Below are 20,508 nucleotides of genomic sequence, written 5' to 3'. Positions count from 1 at the left end.
TGGGCAACTGTTATAAAGGAGAAATGTCATCCTATCCTCTCTGTACTCCATCTCCATCTCCATCCAATAGATAGTAGTACCTCCTTTTAATATAACAGATCAAACATGCAACTTTCTCCTTCCCCCCCCCCCCGTGGCTTTCAAAGCCTTTCATAAACTACCGCCCAGCTCCCTCCCACTCCCCCCCATCTTTCCTATCTCCTTACACCTCACACAAGAGCATTTCTCTGTGATCCTAGTTGTTCCTCCAACAAATCCTCTAGTCCCCAACTCCAGAAGCTTCTCTCGCTTCTTTCAAATCCCACCTTCTAGAGAATGCTTTTCCCAACCCTCTTTAATTCTGGCGCCTTCCCTTTGGTGACTATTTCCTAATTATCCTTCCTAGAGCCCATTTGTATGGCGCCTCCCCCGTTAGAACACAAGGTCCTAAAGAGCAGGGTCGTCTTTTGCCTCTTATTGCATACATTAATCTTAGCACGTAGTAAGCGCTTCGTGTTCCTTGACTAACTGATCCCCTACGATCTAGGATCCCCTCAACCACGCTGGGGGCAAGAAGCAACAGTTATTATTAGTACCATCTTACTGACGAGAACAACTAGAGGTCGATATGAGTAGACTGGCTCAGGGTCTTGAGGCAGGATTTGAACCCAGGTTTTCCTGACACACACACCCCCAAACCACCACTCTGGCCAGACCAACCTCAAAAAATTCAGTAGCCATTCATCCGCCCTTGGGCTCCGACCCGGGAAGGGCTGGGCTTGGGCTCCAGGTAACGAGGTCAGGGTAGGGGGCGGCAAAGACGCCACACCCCAGGCCCCGGGCTACGCCAAGGAGGTGACATGGAGAGAGAGAGAGACAAGGAGCGCTCCTCCCTTGCCCATCTCAGATCAAGTCCCCTTCGGTCGAGACAATCTCCTCTAAAAAAAACCTACTTCTACTACACTCTCAACAGTTTCGTACCTGGGGAATGCACCCGGGGACCAGTCTTCAGGTCACGAGCGCGCGCTACTCGGTGATTGGCCGCGATACGGACTCTCGCCAGCCAATCCCGACTGATAAGGAGGCCGTGTGGCGTCATCAGGCTACGCAAATATGGTCCGGGAAAAGAAGGCGGGCCTGGTCGCTGGCCCGATGACGTATCAGGCACGATGGCGTCGGATGGAGGTAGTAGAGGTTCGGATCAGAAGAGGAAAAAGCGTAGAGATTTGGAAGAGGCCGCGGCTGGGGGAGAAGAGCCGCCTCTAGTAGTGGCTGTGGCTCAAGAAAGGGAAGAAGAGGATGAAGAGCGGTGGGTCGGGCCTCTGCCTGTTGAGGCGGTCCAGGCCAAGAAGCGCAAAGGTACCTGCCTTTGGCCGGGGTATCTGGGGAAGGCCCCAAGATCATGGGAAGCCCCCTGGGGCCTACCCTCGGAGGGAGTGGGAAGTCGGAAGGATCCTCCCGCCGAATCCCCTTCTTGTTGTCTCTGACAGGATCCTCAGAGCCAGGTTGCACTGCTGACCGCAGGAAGAACCTTTCAAGAGTCTGGGGTCAAGTACATTAGATGCTCCTAATTAAAATACTTTTAAGTACAAAAGCATTTTCAAAACAGATGCTATGAATAACGAAGCGGGGTGGCGTTAGGTATAAGAAAACATACGGTACCACGCTAAAAAGTTGCACCTTTGGAAGTAACCTGTAGCTTTAAAGCACACCCAGAAAATTGTCACAAATAACATTTTTGAGACATTTCTTTGAATTTACATAACAATCAGCATTACTGCTACAGTCTCCTCGCTAGACTTTTTGTTACCCAGGGTTCCTTCACCTCAAAACCGATTTACCTTCTTTATGTAACACTTTATCGCATAATCCCCCCCCCAAAAAAAAAAAAACCTTCCCTGATTTTCTTTTGCCCAACACATAATGACCTGGACTCCAACTGGTCTTCAAAGCTTTCTATAATTGTGTGTTCTGGGGTAAGATATTCAGCCTTTCTGAGCCATACATGCATTGAACTAGATGATCTCTAATATACCTCCCAGCTTCTGTAGCATCACCAGACCTAGCTAACTCAGGGTTATAAGAAGAGCACCAGATTAGGAGTCAAGAAGGCCTAGATTTATATTTTGGCAAGGGTATATCCCACCCAAGTCTTTCCTTTCTATTTTTTCCTTGTGGTACTTATATAATCATTATGTCACATTCAGCCCGAGGTAATTTTGTCTGGATTGTTCTCTAAATGTGTAATTTGTTTTGTGATTCCAATTTCATTATTATCAACTTTTTGAGGACAAAACCCATTTTTAATACTTTACTGACCCCAAACCTTTCTCTTTTATTTCCCATTTTACCTAGTAGTGTTGGGTTCAGAATTGATAAGTATTATAATATTTGTTCATTGGTGTCAGTCTGGTTGCTTTTGGGGTCAGTTTGATTGCTTTTCCTTCGGAGAAGTAAAAATCTTTGGAATGATTTAGCAACAAAAATGAGATACTAAATATGTTTCTTCTGACTGAAGATTTTTTATTGTTTCATTATCAGGCACAAGTTACTTTTAATTTGGTGACAGCAAAACAGCCTGAAATGTATTGAATACTGTCTAGTAGTTTTTAGTGAAGTCTTTTTGATTTAGTATAGCTCTGTGCCTTTCCAAAATTACTTTCTCAGAAATCTTTGTAGAAAACTGCAGAGATGAAACATTTTTAGTTTTCAAACTCATTGTTGCATTTTTTCCAATAGTAGTAAATGAAATGAAATTTTGAGTAACTCAAGGAATGAATCATTTAGTTCAGTGTTTCTCAGTTGTTTTTTTTCCCCTCACCTATCCAAATGAGAAAATGCAAATGGAGTTTAAGAAAGAAACCAAGGAAGTCATCTTCTTAACTGTTCCAGGTGATTTCCAGGTTTTTGGGTGAGAAAGGTAAAGTCAAATGCTTCTCATTTTATGCTACTTTGCAAGTGATCCAGATATTGTAAAGGACTATAAAGCCTTGGAAAGGGCCTTTCCTTAGGATCAGTCTCCTAGAAAACAACCTCTGCAAATGCAAGAAAAACTTGGAAGCTAGACTCTGGTGTTCGTGAGATATTATGGAGGAGGTGAGAACTTGAGCTGGGTCATCATGAGAGATATCTTTTGGATAGATAGCTGTGAACAGGAAGGACTTTCCAGACTAGGAGAACAGCATGGGTAAAGCTATAAAGGGAAAAGTAAATATGTGTTGTAGCAGTTGGAGGAGGGAAAGTAATAAAAAGTAAAGAATCTCATTTTCTATGAATGGTGGCTAATAATAACTAGCATTGATATAGCACTTTAAGACTTGCAAAGCACTTTCCTCATGTTAACTCATTTGACCCTTACAACAACCCTGTGCAGTAGGTTCTGTAATTATCCCTTTTTTATTGATGAGGAAACCGAGACACAGAAAGGTTAAATGACTTGCCTGGGTATACAGCCAGTGTCTGAGCTAGACTAATGATTTTGATTTCCCTTCCGTGCTCTTATCCAAGCTTGTCAGAGTTATATACAACTATATGAAGCTTCTTACAGTCTTTTTGAATGAGGACTTTAAATGTTAAAGTGGTAAATTGACCTGGTAACCATGTGCAAAATAAATTTAAGCAGAGAGGTTGGTCATAAGGTTATTTCCGTAATCTAAATAGACTGTTACCTAAGTAAGGGCAGAGAAATAGAAAGGAAAGAATTGATGTGAGAGGTTTTGAAAGAGAAATTGAAAAGATAATGACTGGAAGGAGGAGATCCATAGGATGGCAAAAGTTAATGTAGTCTGGGACAAATCCATTAGTAGAAATAGGCAAATTGAAAAGAGGAAGTTATTTGTGGACAACATGATTCCAGTCTTGCATATATTGAATTTAAAATGATATTAGGATCTGCTAACAGAAAGAGTTAATGGAGAGAAATGGTGTACAATGAGAAGCACTGGAGGTAGAAAGCCCAAACTTTATCCCTGCCAGCCTAGTGGCATAACCTCAGACATGTGACTGCTACATTCTAGAATTCTGATAGTGGAAAAGAAAGAAAGCCAGTGGCTAAGAAAGGATTGAGAAATGGTAGCTAGGTAGCTCAGTGGATAGAGTGCTAGACCTGAAGTCTGGGATTCTGGGATAAATGTGGCCTCAGACAGTTCCTAGCTATGTGACTGTGGGCAAGTCACTTAACCTCATTTGCCTAACCCTTACTGCTTTTTTCTGCCTTGGAACCAATACTTGTATCAATTCTAAAACAGAAGGTAAGGTCATAAAAAAAAGAAAGGGGGGAAAAAAAGAATTGAGGGGATGCTGTGGCTTAAAATCCTAAAGGGGAAGAAAATTGTAAAGGAATTAGAAAACTCCTCAAAAATGGATTTCTAATGTTACAGAGACTGCCTTCAAAATCATAGGCAAGTCATTTAGTGTCTCTGGATTTCAGTTTTTTCATCTGTAAATTGATGTGTTTGCATTCTCTAATTCCAGATTCTGACCTTATGATTCTTCTTTCACTCAGCCAATCAAGAACTTTGATTTATCAAACTCTCTCCTCTTTTTTTACCTGCCCAAACCATTCAAGTGCCAAATCTTCTCTCAGCCACCCCCAGCCTCCATGCATTCTTTTCTAGTCATTCTATTGCCACCACCATAACTTAGGCCCTTCTCTTACCTGAACTGTTGCAATAACCCTTCCCATAATCTCACTGCTCTTCCTTTAATTCATTCAACAAATAAGTCCCTGCTCAAAATGAGTGGTTTCCTATTGCCTGCTCAGTAAAGTTCAGTAGTTTAGTAGCGTGGCATTTAAGGTCCTCCAAAATTCTAGAAACAACCTGACTTCTTGTTTTCTTCCACCTTCATAAAATCTGTGCTCCAACCAAATTGTACTACGCACTTGTCCCCAAACATCCTGGTATTTCCTGCCTCTGGCCCTTTGCTTATACTGATTCATAGGCCTTTAATTCTGCTATTTGTTGGAATCCTACTTAAGTTAGAGTCATATAATGTAAGAATTGGAAAGCATCTTAGAGATCTTATAAGATCAAATGCTACCTCTCAGATTGCTCACATGCTGCATTCTTTTGTAGAATATTTTACCATTTGCTGTGTCTGGTTTTTTTTTTTTCTACAGATCTGTGAAATCTAATAAAATGGAATTTAAGAGGGGTAACTTGTAAAGTCCTATACTTGGGTTAAAAACTCAGTTGCACAAATACAACATGTGAGAGTTATGCACACGCAGCAGTTGATGTGAAAAAGTCCTAGGGATTTGAGGCAGCTGTGTGACGTGAGTCAAAGAAAAGATAACATAAGATGGGTCTACTGTCAGAAAATGATAGCCTTGGTCACACCGTATAGAAAAAGACTTGTATTCAGTTCTAGTCACTCCTTTTTAGCACATTGATGTCTTCTTATACAGGAGGAGGAAAGGACAAGTGGTACTGGGGACGTTTGACCTGAAAAAAAGAGAAGATGAGACTTAGAGGAATATGAGAGCTATCTAATTAGTTGTAGAAGAGAGATAGAAAATAATAGTCATAACAACAATTGGCATTTATATTGTGCCTACCATGTGCCAGACAGTGTGCTAAGAGCATTCCAAGTATAATCTCATATGTTCTCACATCAGCTCTGGTTCATTTTAGAGGTGCAGACACCAAAATATTGGTCCTTCAGGAATTTCATATTTTGTCAGAAATACATCTGAAATCCATCCAAGCTCAGACAAGCTCCTTTGGAAAGAAGGATCTGTGGGGCTGATTATGAGTATCTTCAGAAGAAGGAACCAAAACCACCAGAATAGAAACAAGCTGGCCTTACCTCATTCTAGTTATCAGGTTAATGTCACTGTTTGCTTGTGACATTGTTTATAGGCCTAGTAGAAAGTAATCTGTAAACTGTAGACTGTTCAATTTTTATAGTTGTATCCCCAGGGCCTAACACAGCAGGTGCTTAATGTTTGTCCGATTCATTTAAATCAAAGCAGTGGCAATAACAAAGAGAAGCAGATATATAGGAAGGCTTTCTCTCCCCTTTGAATTTTTGCTGTTGTCTAACAACTGAGGAATGGTCATAGATAACTCTTCTCTCTTACTTGGAAAATAGTAGTAATTGAGACAGCATTATCAGAAAGATTTTGTATTGTAATTTTTTTACAATACATTGTAATGTTCTCAGAGTTTTAACAGGCAAGATTATTCTGAAGAACTTTTAATGCCACATTTACCAGACTTAAACATTTTAGCAAAGTTTAGAAACTACATTAATCTTTCATGACATCAAGGTAAAATTAATAACCAACATTTTATATAGTGCTTTATCCTTATAACAACCTGGGAAGGTAGATAGTATTATTTTCCCCATTTTGCAGATGAGGAAATGGAATCAAGCAGAAGTTAAGTGACTTGCCCAGGGTCACACAGCTACAAAGTATCTGAGTCTGGATTTGAACTTAGTTCTTCCTGGCTCCAGGTCCAGCAGTCTGACTATATACCATTTAACATAGTAAAACTCCCAATATATTACCCTTGATTAGCTTCACTACATCAGAGTTGAGAAAAATTAAAGCAAAAGGGAAAAAAAAGACTCCAAATTCAAAATTCCACAAAAGAAACAATTTTAATTCTGATAAAGAAAAATATTTAAATATTACTTTTGTTTTATTTTTTCCAGTTCTTGAATTTGAACGAGTATACCTTGAAAATCTTCCCAGTGCTTCCATGTATGAACGCAGTTACATGCATAGAGATGTTATTACACATGTTGTATGCACCAAGTAAGACATTTTCAGAATTTTTTCTTGCTCGTGTAAGAGACTTATTGGAATTGTTAACTTCAGTAGTAATTAGTGATAAATAGCATCAGTATTTTCTTATACACTTAGGGAACCTTTGAAAAATATTTGTATATAGGACTACTGCCCCACCCATTAATTTATAAATCTAAGGAAAATCTTTCTTTGAAATGTATGTCCTTTTAAGTATGCTAATAGCTAAAGAATATTGAAACCACCAAGATAGCCACAGTAACACACATCTTACCTACTACATTATTTTCCCCTCTAGTAGTAAAAATTTAATGTGCAAGGGCAGCATATTGCTATAACATTTTCCTCTGGGTTTATTCCTTATCATCAAGGACATCTACAAAATCCATTGGGTATTTTCAGTAACTTTAACTCCCTTACATGGGATCAAAAGTAGACTCTTTTTTAAAATATATTTTATTTTCCCAGTTATATGTAATGACAATTTTCAACATGTTTTTTGAAATTATAAAATTGTCTCCTTCCTTCCCTTCCCTTCTCCCTCCTGGAGATGGTAAGCAATTTTATTTGTACTATACATTTATTATCATTCAAAAATATATTTCCATATTGGTCATTGTTGTAAGAGAACACTCACATAAAACCAAAACCTCAAAATAAAAACATAAATAAAATGTGAAAAATAGTAAGCTCTCATCTGCATTCCAACTCCAACAGTTCTTTCTCTGGAGCTTTCTTTGTCATAAGCTCTTCAGAATTGTCCTGGATATGTGTGACCCTGGGCAAGTCACTTGACCCCCATTGCCTACCCTTACCACTCTTCTGCCTTGGAGCCAATACACAGTATTGATTCCAAGACAGAAGTTAATGGTTTTTAGATAGATAGATAGATAGATAGATAGATAGATAGATAGATAGATAGATAGATAGATAGATAGATAGATAGATAGACAAATGAACAAACAAACAAATAAATAAATGAAAAGAAGGATTGTCCTGGATCGTATTGGTAGATTCATTTTTTACTGAATTCTTTCTGTTCTTTGTAGATTTTTTGCCCTCCAGATAAAATATATATCTTTTTAGTTTCAGTTAAACCTTTACAAGGACTTCCACACTGAATCCAACCTACCTCACTAGTTTCAAGTTCTAGACAAATTGGAATACACACTATCTCCTGTCCCCTATTCTCATCTTGTCCTCTTTTAAGCTCCTGTGTGCACCGTTGAATGCCTTGTCTTCCGGTTGCTGTAGTTTATAATATATATTTATCTCCAAAACCTTAGCTCAGTGACGTGCACATAGGCATTTAAATATTTGTTGAATTGTATTTATTGACACTTTAATTTGTTTTATTGACACTTATCAACCTGTAGTATTCCAATGTATCCTTCTAGCTCCCATCACATTTTTCCTGTGTTTTTGTTTTTAGAATATGGCTTATTAAAGTTGTACCCAAGTATTAAGAGTGTTAAGAGACTGTAGGGATTAGTGAAAATTAGCATGTTTTGTTTGGTTTTGTTTTGAAATTGCTGGAGGGGACGCTACTATGAATTTGTCAAATATTTGGTATATTTATAAGGCCAGTGGAGTTGATATTTGTTCTGAACATCTGGATAGGAAGAATGGACTGAATATATTAATGAATTGTTGATCCCTTATGCAGTTACTTATTTCAATATATTTTAGCAGTTAACTTTTTATATTTTATGTATACAGGACTGATTTTATTATTACTGCTAGTCATGATGGACATGTGAAATTCTGGAAGAAAATAGAAGAAGGAATTGAATTTGTTAAACATTTTCGGAGTCATCTGGGTAAACCGTTTTCCTTTTATTGATGTACTTTTATCATTCTGTCATTTCCTTAGATTGCATTATTTTACATTTCTCTTAAATCATTTTAAAATTTGATTTATTAAATTAGGAATCATTGAGAGTATTGCAGTCAGTTCTGAAGGAGCATTATTCTGTTCTGTGGGTGATGACAAAGCAATGAAGGTATTTGATGTGGTGAACTTTGATATGATCAACATGCTAAAACTCGGGTGAGTCTTGTTTAATTTTTTCTCTTTCTAAAAAAAATCTATGAAATAAATTTTGTAAATATATTTTATTAGCTCAACTCTTTTATTCTATCCTTTTCAAATTATTTTAAAATAAAGTAATGTAGTACTATCTTGTTGGTTATGCTCTTTTAGAAAGTTACTGACATGATCTTCTATAATGAACATCTGCTATTTTAAAAAAGCCACACTTAGTTGACTACATGTTATACTGAATTCTTTAGTATGTCAAGTCATATTTAGTTCATTTCATTTATAACGTTTTGTTTATTCATCTCAATAAACTCTTAACCAAACTAATGGGTCTCAGATACTCAAATAGATCTGTGATCTCATTGATTTGGGGAGTTCCCTCCAGTAATGCAGACTACAATCCATCTTCTCCAACAAATTTGTCACAAGGGGTCTGCCCAACAGGCTGGAGTCCTTCCTTGATTTCACTGGCATCAAAAAAAGATCAGTGGATCTTTCTGGCTCTCTACCTGTAATTCTCAGGTATAATTAGCCTATCTTCACTTCCTATCATATATTTCCTCTGTGAAGTCCATTACTTCTTTTCTTCTTTGAAATTACTTACTAATCTATTCACACAATGGACTTATCCAGTGCCCTCTGTGAAATTAATTTCTAATTCCTAGGAGACAGTTGTATTTCATATCTCACTGCAATAACAAAACATTGTCAGAAAGTTGTTTTTTAAAAAAATAGGCCTTTGTTTCCCTGGGAAACTTGTAGTCATCCTCTATGTGAAGACTGGTATTATTTATCTCCCTGGGCAGGATGACCATTTCTTGATCACCAAGCAAGGATTTTACATTTGTGGATACTATTAGCAATCAGGGTTTATAGATGTTATAAAAATTTTGTGATTCTTAATACCCACTGTCCCTTTTCCATTCCTCTTTACTTATCATTGCAGAAGTGAAAAGGGGGCTTCACAGGACTGAAGGCTATTTCACATATTTCTTTGTTTTTTTGAGTTTCTGTAGCCAAAACGTTCATTATTAAATAGCCACTCTACCAATAATGTATCTTTCTGAACTTAGTGGGGCTGGTCCTCAGACCAGCAAGCTGCCAAGGCCATACCCAGGTATTTTCTAGAACTGTGGAACCTTCCAGACTTTATGCTTTGAGAATCCAGGTTTACTTGTTTGAGTCATTGGGATAGGACTTTGTGGAAGGTTCTGGGTATACAAAAAGAAAAACCAAATAGTTCTTGCCCTGAAAGAGCATACATTCTTTGGAGGAATACAACATAATCCTCATATAAGTAAATTCGAGGGAGACTAGCAGTGGAGTTTAGGGAGAAGATAGAGGAAAAAAATACCTTAACTGAGAAAGGAAATAAGAATTCCAACAGTGGAGTTAAGGATGGGACTATATTCTAGGCATAAGAGATTATCTTGCATAGAGGTAGAAGATAGAATGTCCAGGTCAGGGAACAGATAATTTGACTAGAATATGGAATACATGAAGGAGAACAATAGAAAATAAGGCTGCAAAAGTTGGTTGGAAGAAGTATATGAAGTCCCTTGATTGTCAAGGTGCAAATTTTGTAATTCTCAGGGAGTATAAGGCAATGAGGACCAGGAAAGTATTTGAGGGTAGTGATATGGTCAGATTTGTGCCTCAGGAAGATTATTTGAATAGTTGTATGAAGAATGGATTGGAGAAAAGAGAGACTGGAAGCTGGGAGACCAATTAGGAAGGTATTATAAAAGTTTTAAGTAGGAGCTAATGTGGACCTAAACTAGGATCATGACAATATGAATGGAAATAAAGTGGTAGATGTAAAAGCTGTGAAAGTTGAATTGGCAGGGCTTGACAAGTAGCCAGATGTGAGGTGAAGAGGGAAGACTCTGGACTAACTGTTGTTAGCAACCCGGATAATTAGGAAGATAGTGATATCATCAAAAAAATGAGGAACTTTGGAGGAGAGACCAGTTTGTGAGGAGATTAGGAGTTCAATTTGAACATGTTGAGTTTGCGGGGCCAGTGAATATCTATTAGGGAGATATGTCCATCAAGCAGTAGGAAATGTGGGACTTAAGTATGGGATAGACATTGAAAGGGAAGGAAGGTGGCCATAGAGATTTAGAAGTTAGTTTATTAAAGATAAAAATAAAAATAGAGATCACTAAAGGGAAAACCATAAGGAAAGAAAGGTAAGAGGGGCTATTTCAGAATCTTAGCGGATGCCCATGTTTTGAGCTAGAGGCAAGATGGAGCATGTACCAGCAAGGGAAACAAAAGGAACAATCACACAGTATAGATAATTCTAACAATTTTTCAATGAAAAGGAGGACAAATACAGATTGTTAATTTGGAAGGAATGGCAGAGTCAGAGATAAAATATTGGAGACTACTTGGAGAAGAACTGATGGGAAAAGTGAAAAGCAATTAGGGAGAAACATCTTATGCTTAAAATGTATGCCTGACCCAAATATGAAAAGTCACACTATAAAAAATGTCAAAGATAATGAAATCAGATACCTTTTATGCCTGTGGCTAGGGAAAACTTTATTATACAAAGGATAGGAATGATCATAAAAGATAAAATAGGTAATTTTGGATTACATGAAATTAAAAGGCATTGTATATCAGTAATACTGATATCAAAATAGTAGTAAAAATGTCTTTTAAAAATTAATTTAAAAAAGAACTGCATACTATTAGTTATGTGAAAGATTGTTCCAAAGCACCATTTGAACAAAGTTGGTGGAGCTAAGGGAAATTATATATACATTAGATATCTGATAAGAATCTAATATCTAAGACATTTAGGAAATTAACATAAAAAAGACTAATGGAGAAGTAATAGAAAGATATGATCAAACAATTCTTAAAAGATGAACCATATGTAAAATTGCTCCAAACCACTAATAATAAAAGAAATACAAATCAAAACAACTGAAATTTGCACCTTATATTTACAGATTGGCAAAGGTAACCACAGATAGGAATAGTCAAAATGTTGGAGTGGTTCTGCAAAGATAGGTACACTAACAGCATTTGGGGGTTTTGACTCAAACTGTTTGATTTGGTGAATTGACTCAAACTGCTCTGGAAAGCAGTTTGGAATTATACAAATAAAGTGACTAGAAAGTCCATAGTCTTTGACCCAAAGATTCCACTGCCAGATGTTATATACATCAGTGAAATCAATGATAAAGAAAGCCCTATGTATAACAAACTATTTACTGTAGCACTTCTTGTAGTGACAAAGAACTAGAAACAAAGTAGAAGCCCATCAGTTGAGTGATTAAACAATTTTGGGTTCAAGCTTGTGAAATAATATTATTGTGCTATAAAAAAATAGTGAATACTGAGAATCGTGAAACTTGTATGAACTAAAGTAAGAAGAACCAAAAAAAGAATATATACAACCATAATTACAATGCCTTATAAATGGAAAAGATAGCAACAAAACAATGAAATTGAATGCTGTAAAATAATGACCAAGACCTAAAGAGTTATGAGAAGGCCCATTGCTTCTTTCTTTGAGGAGATGAGGAACTATGAATGCAGAATATGCTTTGCAAAATCAGGCTTCTTTGATGTGTTGCTTAATTTTGCTATACTTTTTTTTTTCCTCTTCCTTATTCTTTTGATAAGGTATTGCTCTCTGGAAATGGGAAGAAGAATACATTTGGAAATGTAGGTGATATAATAACAAAATAGCAGTAAAAATGTCTTTTAAAAATTAATTTTAAAAAAAGAACTGCACACTATTAGCTATGTGAACAATTGTTCCAAAGCACTAAACCTATTAAAAGAAGTGGAAATCAAAATCAGTTAGCAAGCATTTATTTAGCACCTACTATGCACTAGTAACTGCTAAACACCAATACAAAGAAAGAAAAAATATTTTGTCTCTGTCCTCATTACTTCTTTGTTTAAGGAAGTTTGTGTTGATTTCTCTAGTTTTTTACATTACCATGATTTCCCCTGGTATCTCTAATCTTCCACCTCTAAGAGATTCTTCCCTCATAAAAATTAGGATTTTTCAAAGCTACACACACAAGATAAAAAAAACAGCATAATAGGTATCAAAAAAGTCTGAAAGTGGATGTAATGTGTAGTAGGGTAAGGTGGGTATTTATTATAGAAGTTTAATAATGGTATTGATTTGTTGTTTATAGTTCCTTTCAGCATAGTGGAGTTCATTTATTCTTTTTATGTTGGGAATGTTTATCTTTTACTTATTGACAATATAATTATAACTTTTTAGTTGTTGTTTTTTATTTACCTGATAGTAAATTTTTTTCAGGCCTCTTATTTTTATTGTTTGCATGTTTTTGTTTTTTAAGTATGTTTAATGTAAGGAACATATCATAAAGTTTTGTTTTCTTAGTTGTCACTCTTGTTTTATTGGATCCATTCCCATTTAAAGTTATGAGATTTAGATTCATGTTTTCCTCCATTTTTCTCTAATATTGGTGTGGTGTTTTTTTCCCCCTTTTCTTCTGTGAACACAGTATTTTCCAGTTATTTTAGCTTAATTTATTTGAAAGTGACCCTATTCATTCCCAATGACTTCATCTCACTGTCAAATCATCCCCTATTTGTTCCTCTTTCCTCTAGTTTTGGAATGTTGCTTAGCTGTTTCCCATTTCTTCCTTATATTGAATTATTTCTTGCTTCCCTTTCCCCCCATCTGAATTATATAGTCAAATGAGTCCTTCTTCTTCCATTCAGCTCATTTTTTCATTAGGTTTTTTTTATGTTTTTTTTTTTAACCCTTAACTTCTGTGTATTGGCTCCTAGGTGGAAGAGTGGTAAGGGTGGGTAAACGGGGGTTAAGTGACTTTCCCAGGGTCACACAGCTGGGAAGTGTCTGAGGCCAGATTTGAACCTAGGACCTCCTGTCTCTAGGCCTGGCTCTCAATCCACTGAGCTACCCAGCTGCCCCTCATTAGGTTTTTTTTTTTTTTAATTTAATTTCCCACCTTTTTCTAAAAAGATTTCTTTCCCTCATTCTCTTCATTATTTATTTGCCTTTCTTCTCTATTCCAGACTTTTACTCTTTGATTCATGACTCTTAAATTTGTTTAGTTTCTTTAGTCTTATATTGTATGGCATTAAAGCTTCTATTTTTTTTTTTAACTTTGCATTCCCTCATCTAAAAAGTTTCTGTGTTGTTACCTTTTAGATCTTGCCTCCTGGCCCCATTTTCCAGAAGTGATAAAGAGGATGTATTGTGTCCCACGGTAGAAATTTTCCTCTCTCCCTGATTGTGCAGTTAACCTTTGCCCAAACTAAGGTCATTTTTTCCCTGGCATAGAAATCTCCTCCCTGGATACCGTTGCACTTTTCTGGGTTGGCCCCAGGAGCTCTGATTCTAGTTCTTCTGAGGCAGGATGAGTGTTTTCTCCAAGCAACAAATCCTTGAAGACTATGCCCATTGTAGGGTCCCTATCTCCTTTTATACAATATTTGCTTTCTTCCAAAAGGGCATTCATCACTGGTAACATCTTCTTTTACTGAAACAAGATTTTCCTCTTACCCCTTTTCAATCCCATATTTTACCTCTTGTCTATTCTTTTGTGTGCTCTTCTCCCGAAAAGACTATAAATATTATTTTCCTTTCATTGTTAACCTTTGACTTGATTAGAGTACATCATATGTTCTTCCCCACTCCCTTTTTATGTGCCATCCCATTATATAATTTAGCCCCACAAAAATATTCATATACTTGCAGTCAAGGTTTTGTGAGATTAAGTTCATGATGTTTCAGGCCTTTTTCTCCACCATCTTTTCTATTTGATTTCTGCTTTTATCCTTACCTTCTTGGTAATTAAGGAAGAAATCTTTAATGATCTCTCCTTTATTTTGTTGCTGTCATTAGTTGCTGTGTTTACCTTATTTGTATTTTTATTCTTTGGGGTATTTTAAAAATGTGTAATTTGTTCAAGTCTGAGTTTTCTTTAGAGAACTCTTCATATGCTTCTTTTTTTTAAATAAATGTTTATCTTTTTCCATTCATGGTTAGGTTCAAATTTACAGAGTATATCATAATGGGTTCCATCTTGAAGTTCTTTGGAAGACGTTATTCCATTCCCTCTTGTGGTTTATGATGAGTACAGAACAGTCTAGTGTTTTTGAATGAACAAATGAAACATTTATTAAGTTCCTATCAGTAATTTAAATAAATTAAAAGAGTGGGTCAGAGAAAGAAAAGGCACCAGGCACATGTGGATGACTGTTTCCTACACAAGCCTTTTCCCCCAGCCATTGCTCATCTGCTGGCACTTTCCTTTGTGCCACACAAGGCAAGCCAATGCCCTCTCCTATCTCTTCTCAGTTAAAAGCAAAAAGAGGCCTCCTTCCTTTCCCAACCCAAAGCATATCTTCTGTGATGTTGCATTTTCTGAATTCCTCTGATTTATCGGATTTCACTGCAGTCCATATTGGAGGCCCATCTTCCAGAGGTCAGGAGTCCCATGGGACAAGAGGCAAGGACCATGTGGCAAGAGGCTTCCAGATGCCAGGAGTCACAAGGCTTCTGACAGCCTCTCAGAATGCACATGCTTCTCGCTTATACAGATAAGCCCCAAGCCTTGTTGATAATTCAGTCAAAGAGTGGGATTGAAGTACAACTTTAAAAGAACAGAGGTTCAGAATAGTGTTAAATTCTCCCAAAAATAAGACAGTTTCTGCTCTGGAGGAACTCACGTACTAATGAAGATAACACATATGGCAGGTTTCATCTTGTATTCAGATGGATAAATCTCATCATCCTTGGGGTGCAGAGATGAAGCAGATAGTAATGTCTCTCTTTTAATGTCATTTTCTCCTATAAAAATCCTATCAGTGCTGAAATATTTGCCAATGACAAGGACTTTAGTGGCATGAATTTCTTTACTGGGTCTTCAGAATCTGTGGCACATACAGGAGTAATTGCCAGGCTCTGTCTCCACAGGAATTGCTTTCCAGGATTATGTCTTAGGACAATTGGCTTAGATGCATTGCTATTCCCAAAGTTCTTAGATTCAGGACCGTTGGTTGTCCCTATCAGAATCTTTGAGGAGATTCTGTTCAGGATGGTGTTGGTGGTTTGACTTGCATGGTATATATTTCATTCTGTTCCTCATAGTGTCTATTTGCTAAATTGGCCTGCATATCTTATATGTGGCAGTTGGTGGGAATGGTTGTCTCCTTCACTAGAGTTGCTTCTCTGGAGGATAGCTGTGAGGTCTATACTGGAAGCATTACTGATAATTTGGAGGGGTAGGGAAGGGTGCTGCCACCAGGACTTTTGTGTCTACCTGGCATTTGGCCAGCATTTGTTTGGTGATGATAAAGGTGGTCTTCACACAAATGCACACAATGAATTCTCCCTTAAATGATGCCTACAAGGACTGGGATGGAAGTAGGTCTGGTGGTTTGGCTATTCCCAAGTCTCTGTTTGAATTTCCTTATCTTTATGTAATTAAATTAATGATTAATGTAAATATTAAATCATTTTTAAAGTTTATTAGAATTACTTGGATAAGTAAAGGCAGAGAGATAGAAAAGCCTATTCTAACTAGCCACATGGCTTCTACAGCAGACACACAAGGACAACGTAGGGGTAGAATTGAGTTCTTTCACAAGCTCTTAGATGAGACTGTGCTGGAGCATATAGGAATAGAAGATGAGGGAATGTTGAGTGACCACTTTATGGATTAAGGATTAGCCTATTGTTTTTTTAACCTCATTTGGGATTTTGGTGTCTTAGACTACGAGGAGACCTGAAATTGTTTTATCTCTAATTCCTAATTCTTATTTTTAAAAGGTGTGAAATGTTATTAAGAATCAGAAAAAAATGTCTAGTCTCCATCTTGCTGGTCACATGTCCCAAAACTCCATTATGTTCTGAAGTAGGGTTCCTTTCTTTTTCTATGTTATGGACCCATTGGCAGTTTGGTAAGTCCTATGGACCCCTCCTCAGAATAATGTTTTTAAATAATTGAAGAAAATACTGAATTTTATTTAGAAGTTAACAAAAACATATTTTTTTCCTTCATCCAAGTTTACAGACCCACTGAAATCTGTCTATAAATACCTTAGTCCCCTGACCCAGGATAAGAACCTTTATTCTAATGGAAATAACTCTGAGGTTTTGCTTCATAAGAAAATTGGAAAAATGAAAAAGAGTATTTCCAGGGTTGGAGAGTCTGTGGAAAGATAGGTTCACTAATATAGTGTTGATGGAACCTTGATTTGGTTCAACCATTCTGAAAAGCAATTTGGAATTTTGGCTCCAAAAAGTGACTAAATGGCCACTCTTTTTAACTCGGAGATCTTATTGATACACATATCTCCTTCCCCACCACCATGTACGTCCTAAGGAGACCATGACAAGAGGAAAGATTTCACATATATATGTATAAACAGCTCTTTTTATAATAGCAAAAAACTAAAAGCAATATTCTTATCAGCTGAAGAGTGACTAAACTAATTGTGGTAATGTTGAGGTGGTGGAATATTATTCCACCATAAGTATTACTCTCAGGAATTCAGAGAATCATGAGCAGATGTATACAAACTGATCCAGAAGGAAGTAATTTTCCATTTACTATCTCTCCCATTAAAATGTAGGCTCCTTCTGAGAGGTGCCTGTTTTGTTCTTTGTCTTTGCAACCACGATGCCTGGCACAGGGTAAGCCCTTAATAACTTGATTGACCAGATGACTTTATAGGTCATAGACTTTTCATTCAGCAACTATGAATCAGAGATTAGAGAACCGCAGGAGGGAATTTATTAGCCATAGGACAGAAGAACTACTGGTTGGCCAGTTGGTCAGCAAAATTGGTAGTAGTTGGCAGCCTAGGAAGGGCATGTGGAAGTATAAACTACCAACTTCAGGCTGTATGAAGTAGGTCATTAGAGTCTTTGAGGAGGTCCAGTGTTTGTCCTGGGAGGAATCTCTGGTAAAAATTTCTAGTCCCCCGACATGGTTTCTCCACACAACCATACCTCTGAGAAGCAGAGTCTAGTTTTTGGAGCCCCACTATCTATTGCTGTCAATTCATCTCCTTCTGATTAGGAAGAGAATAAATGTGAGGCATTTTTTAGCTCCTTTTCATTTCTGCTTATGAAATTACCAGCATTCCAGATTTGTGTTTTCACATATTCCAGATGACACAGTACCAGTATATTCCCCATTTTAGTACAGGATACTGAAACATCATTCTTGCTTTGTCTTCTGAGCCGAGACCAAAGTGGGTCAGTGGTTCATGGCAGTTGCTGAGATAGTAATTATTTTTGGTGTTCACTTATTCTATTTCCTGATTCCCAATTCTTTCCTTTTTCAGCTACTTTCCTGGACAGTGTGAATGGATTTATTGCCCAGGGGATGCCATATCCTCTGTTGCTGCTTCTGAGAAGAGCACAGGAAAAATATTCATCTATGATGGTCGAGGAGATAATAAACCACTTCACATTTTCGATAAACTCCATACATCACCCCTTACTCAAATACGGCTAAATCCAGTTTACAAAGCTGTAGTGTCTTCTGATAAGTCTGGAATGATTGAATATTGGACTGGACCTCCCCATGAATATAAATTCCCAAAAAATGTGAACTGGGAATATAAAACTGATACTGACTTATATGAGTTTGCAAAATGTAAGGCTTATCCTACTAGCATATGTTTCTCACCTGATGGAAAGAAGATAGCTACTATTGGTTCAGACAGAAAAGTTAGGATTTTCAGGTTTTTGACTGGGAAACTCATGAGAGTCTTTGATGAATCGCTAAGTGTAAGTCCATTTAATTTTTATTTTATTTTACAATTGCTAAGTGCAGCTGGCAATGATTCAATCACATTAAAAACCCACTCCTTCCTACTAGCATCTTTGTGATTACACTTCTTAGAAGTGTATTTTTTGTGAGAGGTTTTTAAAAATTTATTTCATTAGTAGATTGTTGTCGTCATTATGGAAACATATCTTTAATTTTCTAATGAAACTGAAAAAACAGAACTGGCTTAATAGAAATCAACACAGCCAGCTTTGATAAAACACATCTATTCCTTACCAATCTTCCACCTATGAGACAATACACCGAAGTACAAGCGTTAAAATAAAAAAAATAAAAATAAAAAAAAAACCACATCTATTCTATAAAGTAATGAATCTCTATTTTTACCTTTTACCTTTTTAGAATTATAAGATTAAGGGCTAAAAAGGTTCATATCAACCCCTCTTATACTAAGGCTAGTAAAAATTAAGTATAAATTGCATTTCTAATTAAACTTGAAGTTTTTCAAATGCAATCAGAACTTTGGGAGTTTAGAATGATCCTTAAAGTACCATTTAATCCAATGGCCTCTTGGTAAATAAGAAAATTAATCTACAGAGTAGATAAACAGCTGATTGACTCACCTGGGTTGTATAGCTACTTTTAGAAAGAACCAAGAATTGGGACCACAGTTCTTCTGCCTCTAAATCTAGATGCCCCTCCTAATATACTCTGTTAGCACTTACCTGACAAGCACTGCCATGTTTATAGATCCATTGCCTTATTGCAATTGCAGGACAAAGTGATTGCCCCAAATTGGGAGAGGTAGTATTATATGGTGAAGCACTGTTTTTCTAATAATATTTTATGATTTATACTGAACCCACCATCTACACTCTTGCCTAATCCCCTTTAGTAGCCATAGAGGTGAATTTGTTAAAAAGGAAATAGGGCTTAGTTGGAGAAGAAAAAGGTTTTTTCAGTTCAAAGTTTAAAAAACCTTTTCCTCCATGCTTTAAACTCTTTGGTCCTCAGAATGTTTGAGGATATTAAGAGTGAGTTTCTTATGGTATTTGTGTTTATAATATGACAATGTCTTCAATGCAGTTTGGGGGATAAATTATTTCCCATATCCCTAATGGGGTTCTTACCAAAAGATTCTCATTCGGGTCACAAATGGAGTATGTGGTTTCTGATATGTGTCTTGCCAAAGTCATCTGTAGATAAACGCTCAAATGAAATGTATAATCTTGGTTTTTTTTTCTCCCTAAAGTAACTTTCCACACTTCTCTTAAGGAAAAAAATGGCCTCTTCCTGCTATTTGTTTCTTTAACTGTCAAGGGCTAAGCAAGTCAGGTATTACTTGAAATCTAATAGTATCAATAATATACATATATATGTATATATATATATACGATTAACAGTTTACATAGAGCAATTTAAAAGTTTCTGAACAATCTGTCCATTATCACATCATCTTCACATTTATCTTGTAAGCTACATACTCTCAGTGTTGTTAGCCCCATTTCAAAGATGAGGAAACTGAGGCCCGGAGCAGTTAAGGAGCTTGCCTATGGTTCTAGGCTCTCCAGCTCTGATTCTGAGGTTACACAGCTTATGAGTCTGAAAGGGTGGGGTTTAAACCTAGGACTTACAGACCTCAGTATGCCAGCTACTTTCCTTCCTTATCTCTGATAACTCGCAAGATTTATAAATTCTCAGTAAGATATTATTCTCAAGGACTTTTATTTTTAATAGGAAAAAAACAATTAAAGTTGATTTTGTATGGTTGTAGTAGATAGAATAATGGACCTAGAGTCAGGAGAGTCTGGCTTTGAATGTTGCCTTCGTTGTATTCTAGCTGGCAAACTACTTGAACTCCTTGAGCCTTGCTGTAAAATGGGTATAATACCACCTGACTCTGAGGGTGAGTTGGAGGATTAAGTAGAATAATGTATGTAAAGCCTTTGTATACCATA

At 36.8% G+C, this 20,508-nt stretch overlaps 1 protein-coding gene across 1 annotated transcript in view; it reads left to right on the top strand.

Moving 5' to 3' along the window:
• Positions 1 to 1,144: 1,144 nt before the first annotated feature.
• PPWD1 (peptidylprolyl isomerase domain and WD repeat containing 1) overlaps positions 1,145 to 20,508 on the top strand; it is a 34,706-nt gene continuing 15,342 nt past the window's right edge. The window contains exons 1-5 of the mRNA XM_044663555.1: positions 1,145 to 1,338; positions 6,640 to 6,742; positions 8,453 to 8,553; positions 8,663 to 8,783; positions 18,102 to 18,549. Coding sequence (XP_044519490.1) covers positions 1,149 to 1,338; positions 6,640 to 6,742; positions 8,453 to 8,553; positions 8,663 to 8,783; positions 18,102 to 18,549 — 963 coding nt within the window. The 5' untranslated portion in view covers positions 1,145 to 1,148. The remainder of the gene's footprint in view (positions 1,339 to 6,639; positions 6,743 to 8,452; positions 8,554 to 8,662; positions 8,784 to 18,101; positions 18,550 to 20,508) is intronic.

The sequence above is a fragment of the Gracilinanus agilis genome, chromosome 1 (genome assembly GCF_016433145.1).
Source record: "Gracilinanus agilis isolate LMUSP501 chromosome 1, AgileGrace, whole genome shotgun sequence".
Taxonomy (NCBI): Eukaryota; Metazoa; Chordata; class Mammalia; order Didelphimorphia; family Didelphidae; genus Gracilinanus; species Gracilinanus agilis.
The sequence above is the reverse complement of the archived record's forward strand: the minus strand, read 5'-3'. Positions and strand labels throughout refer to the sequence as shown.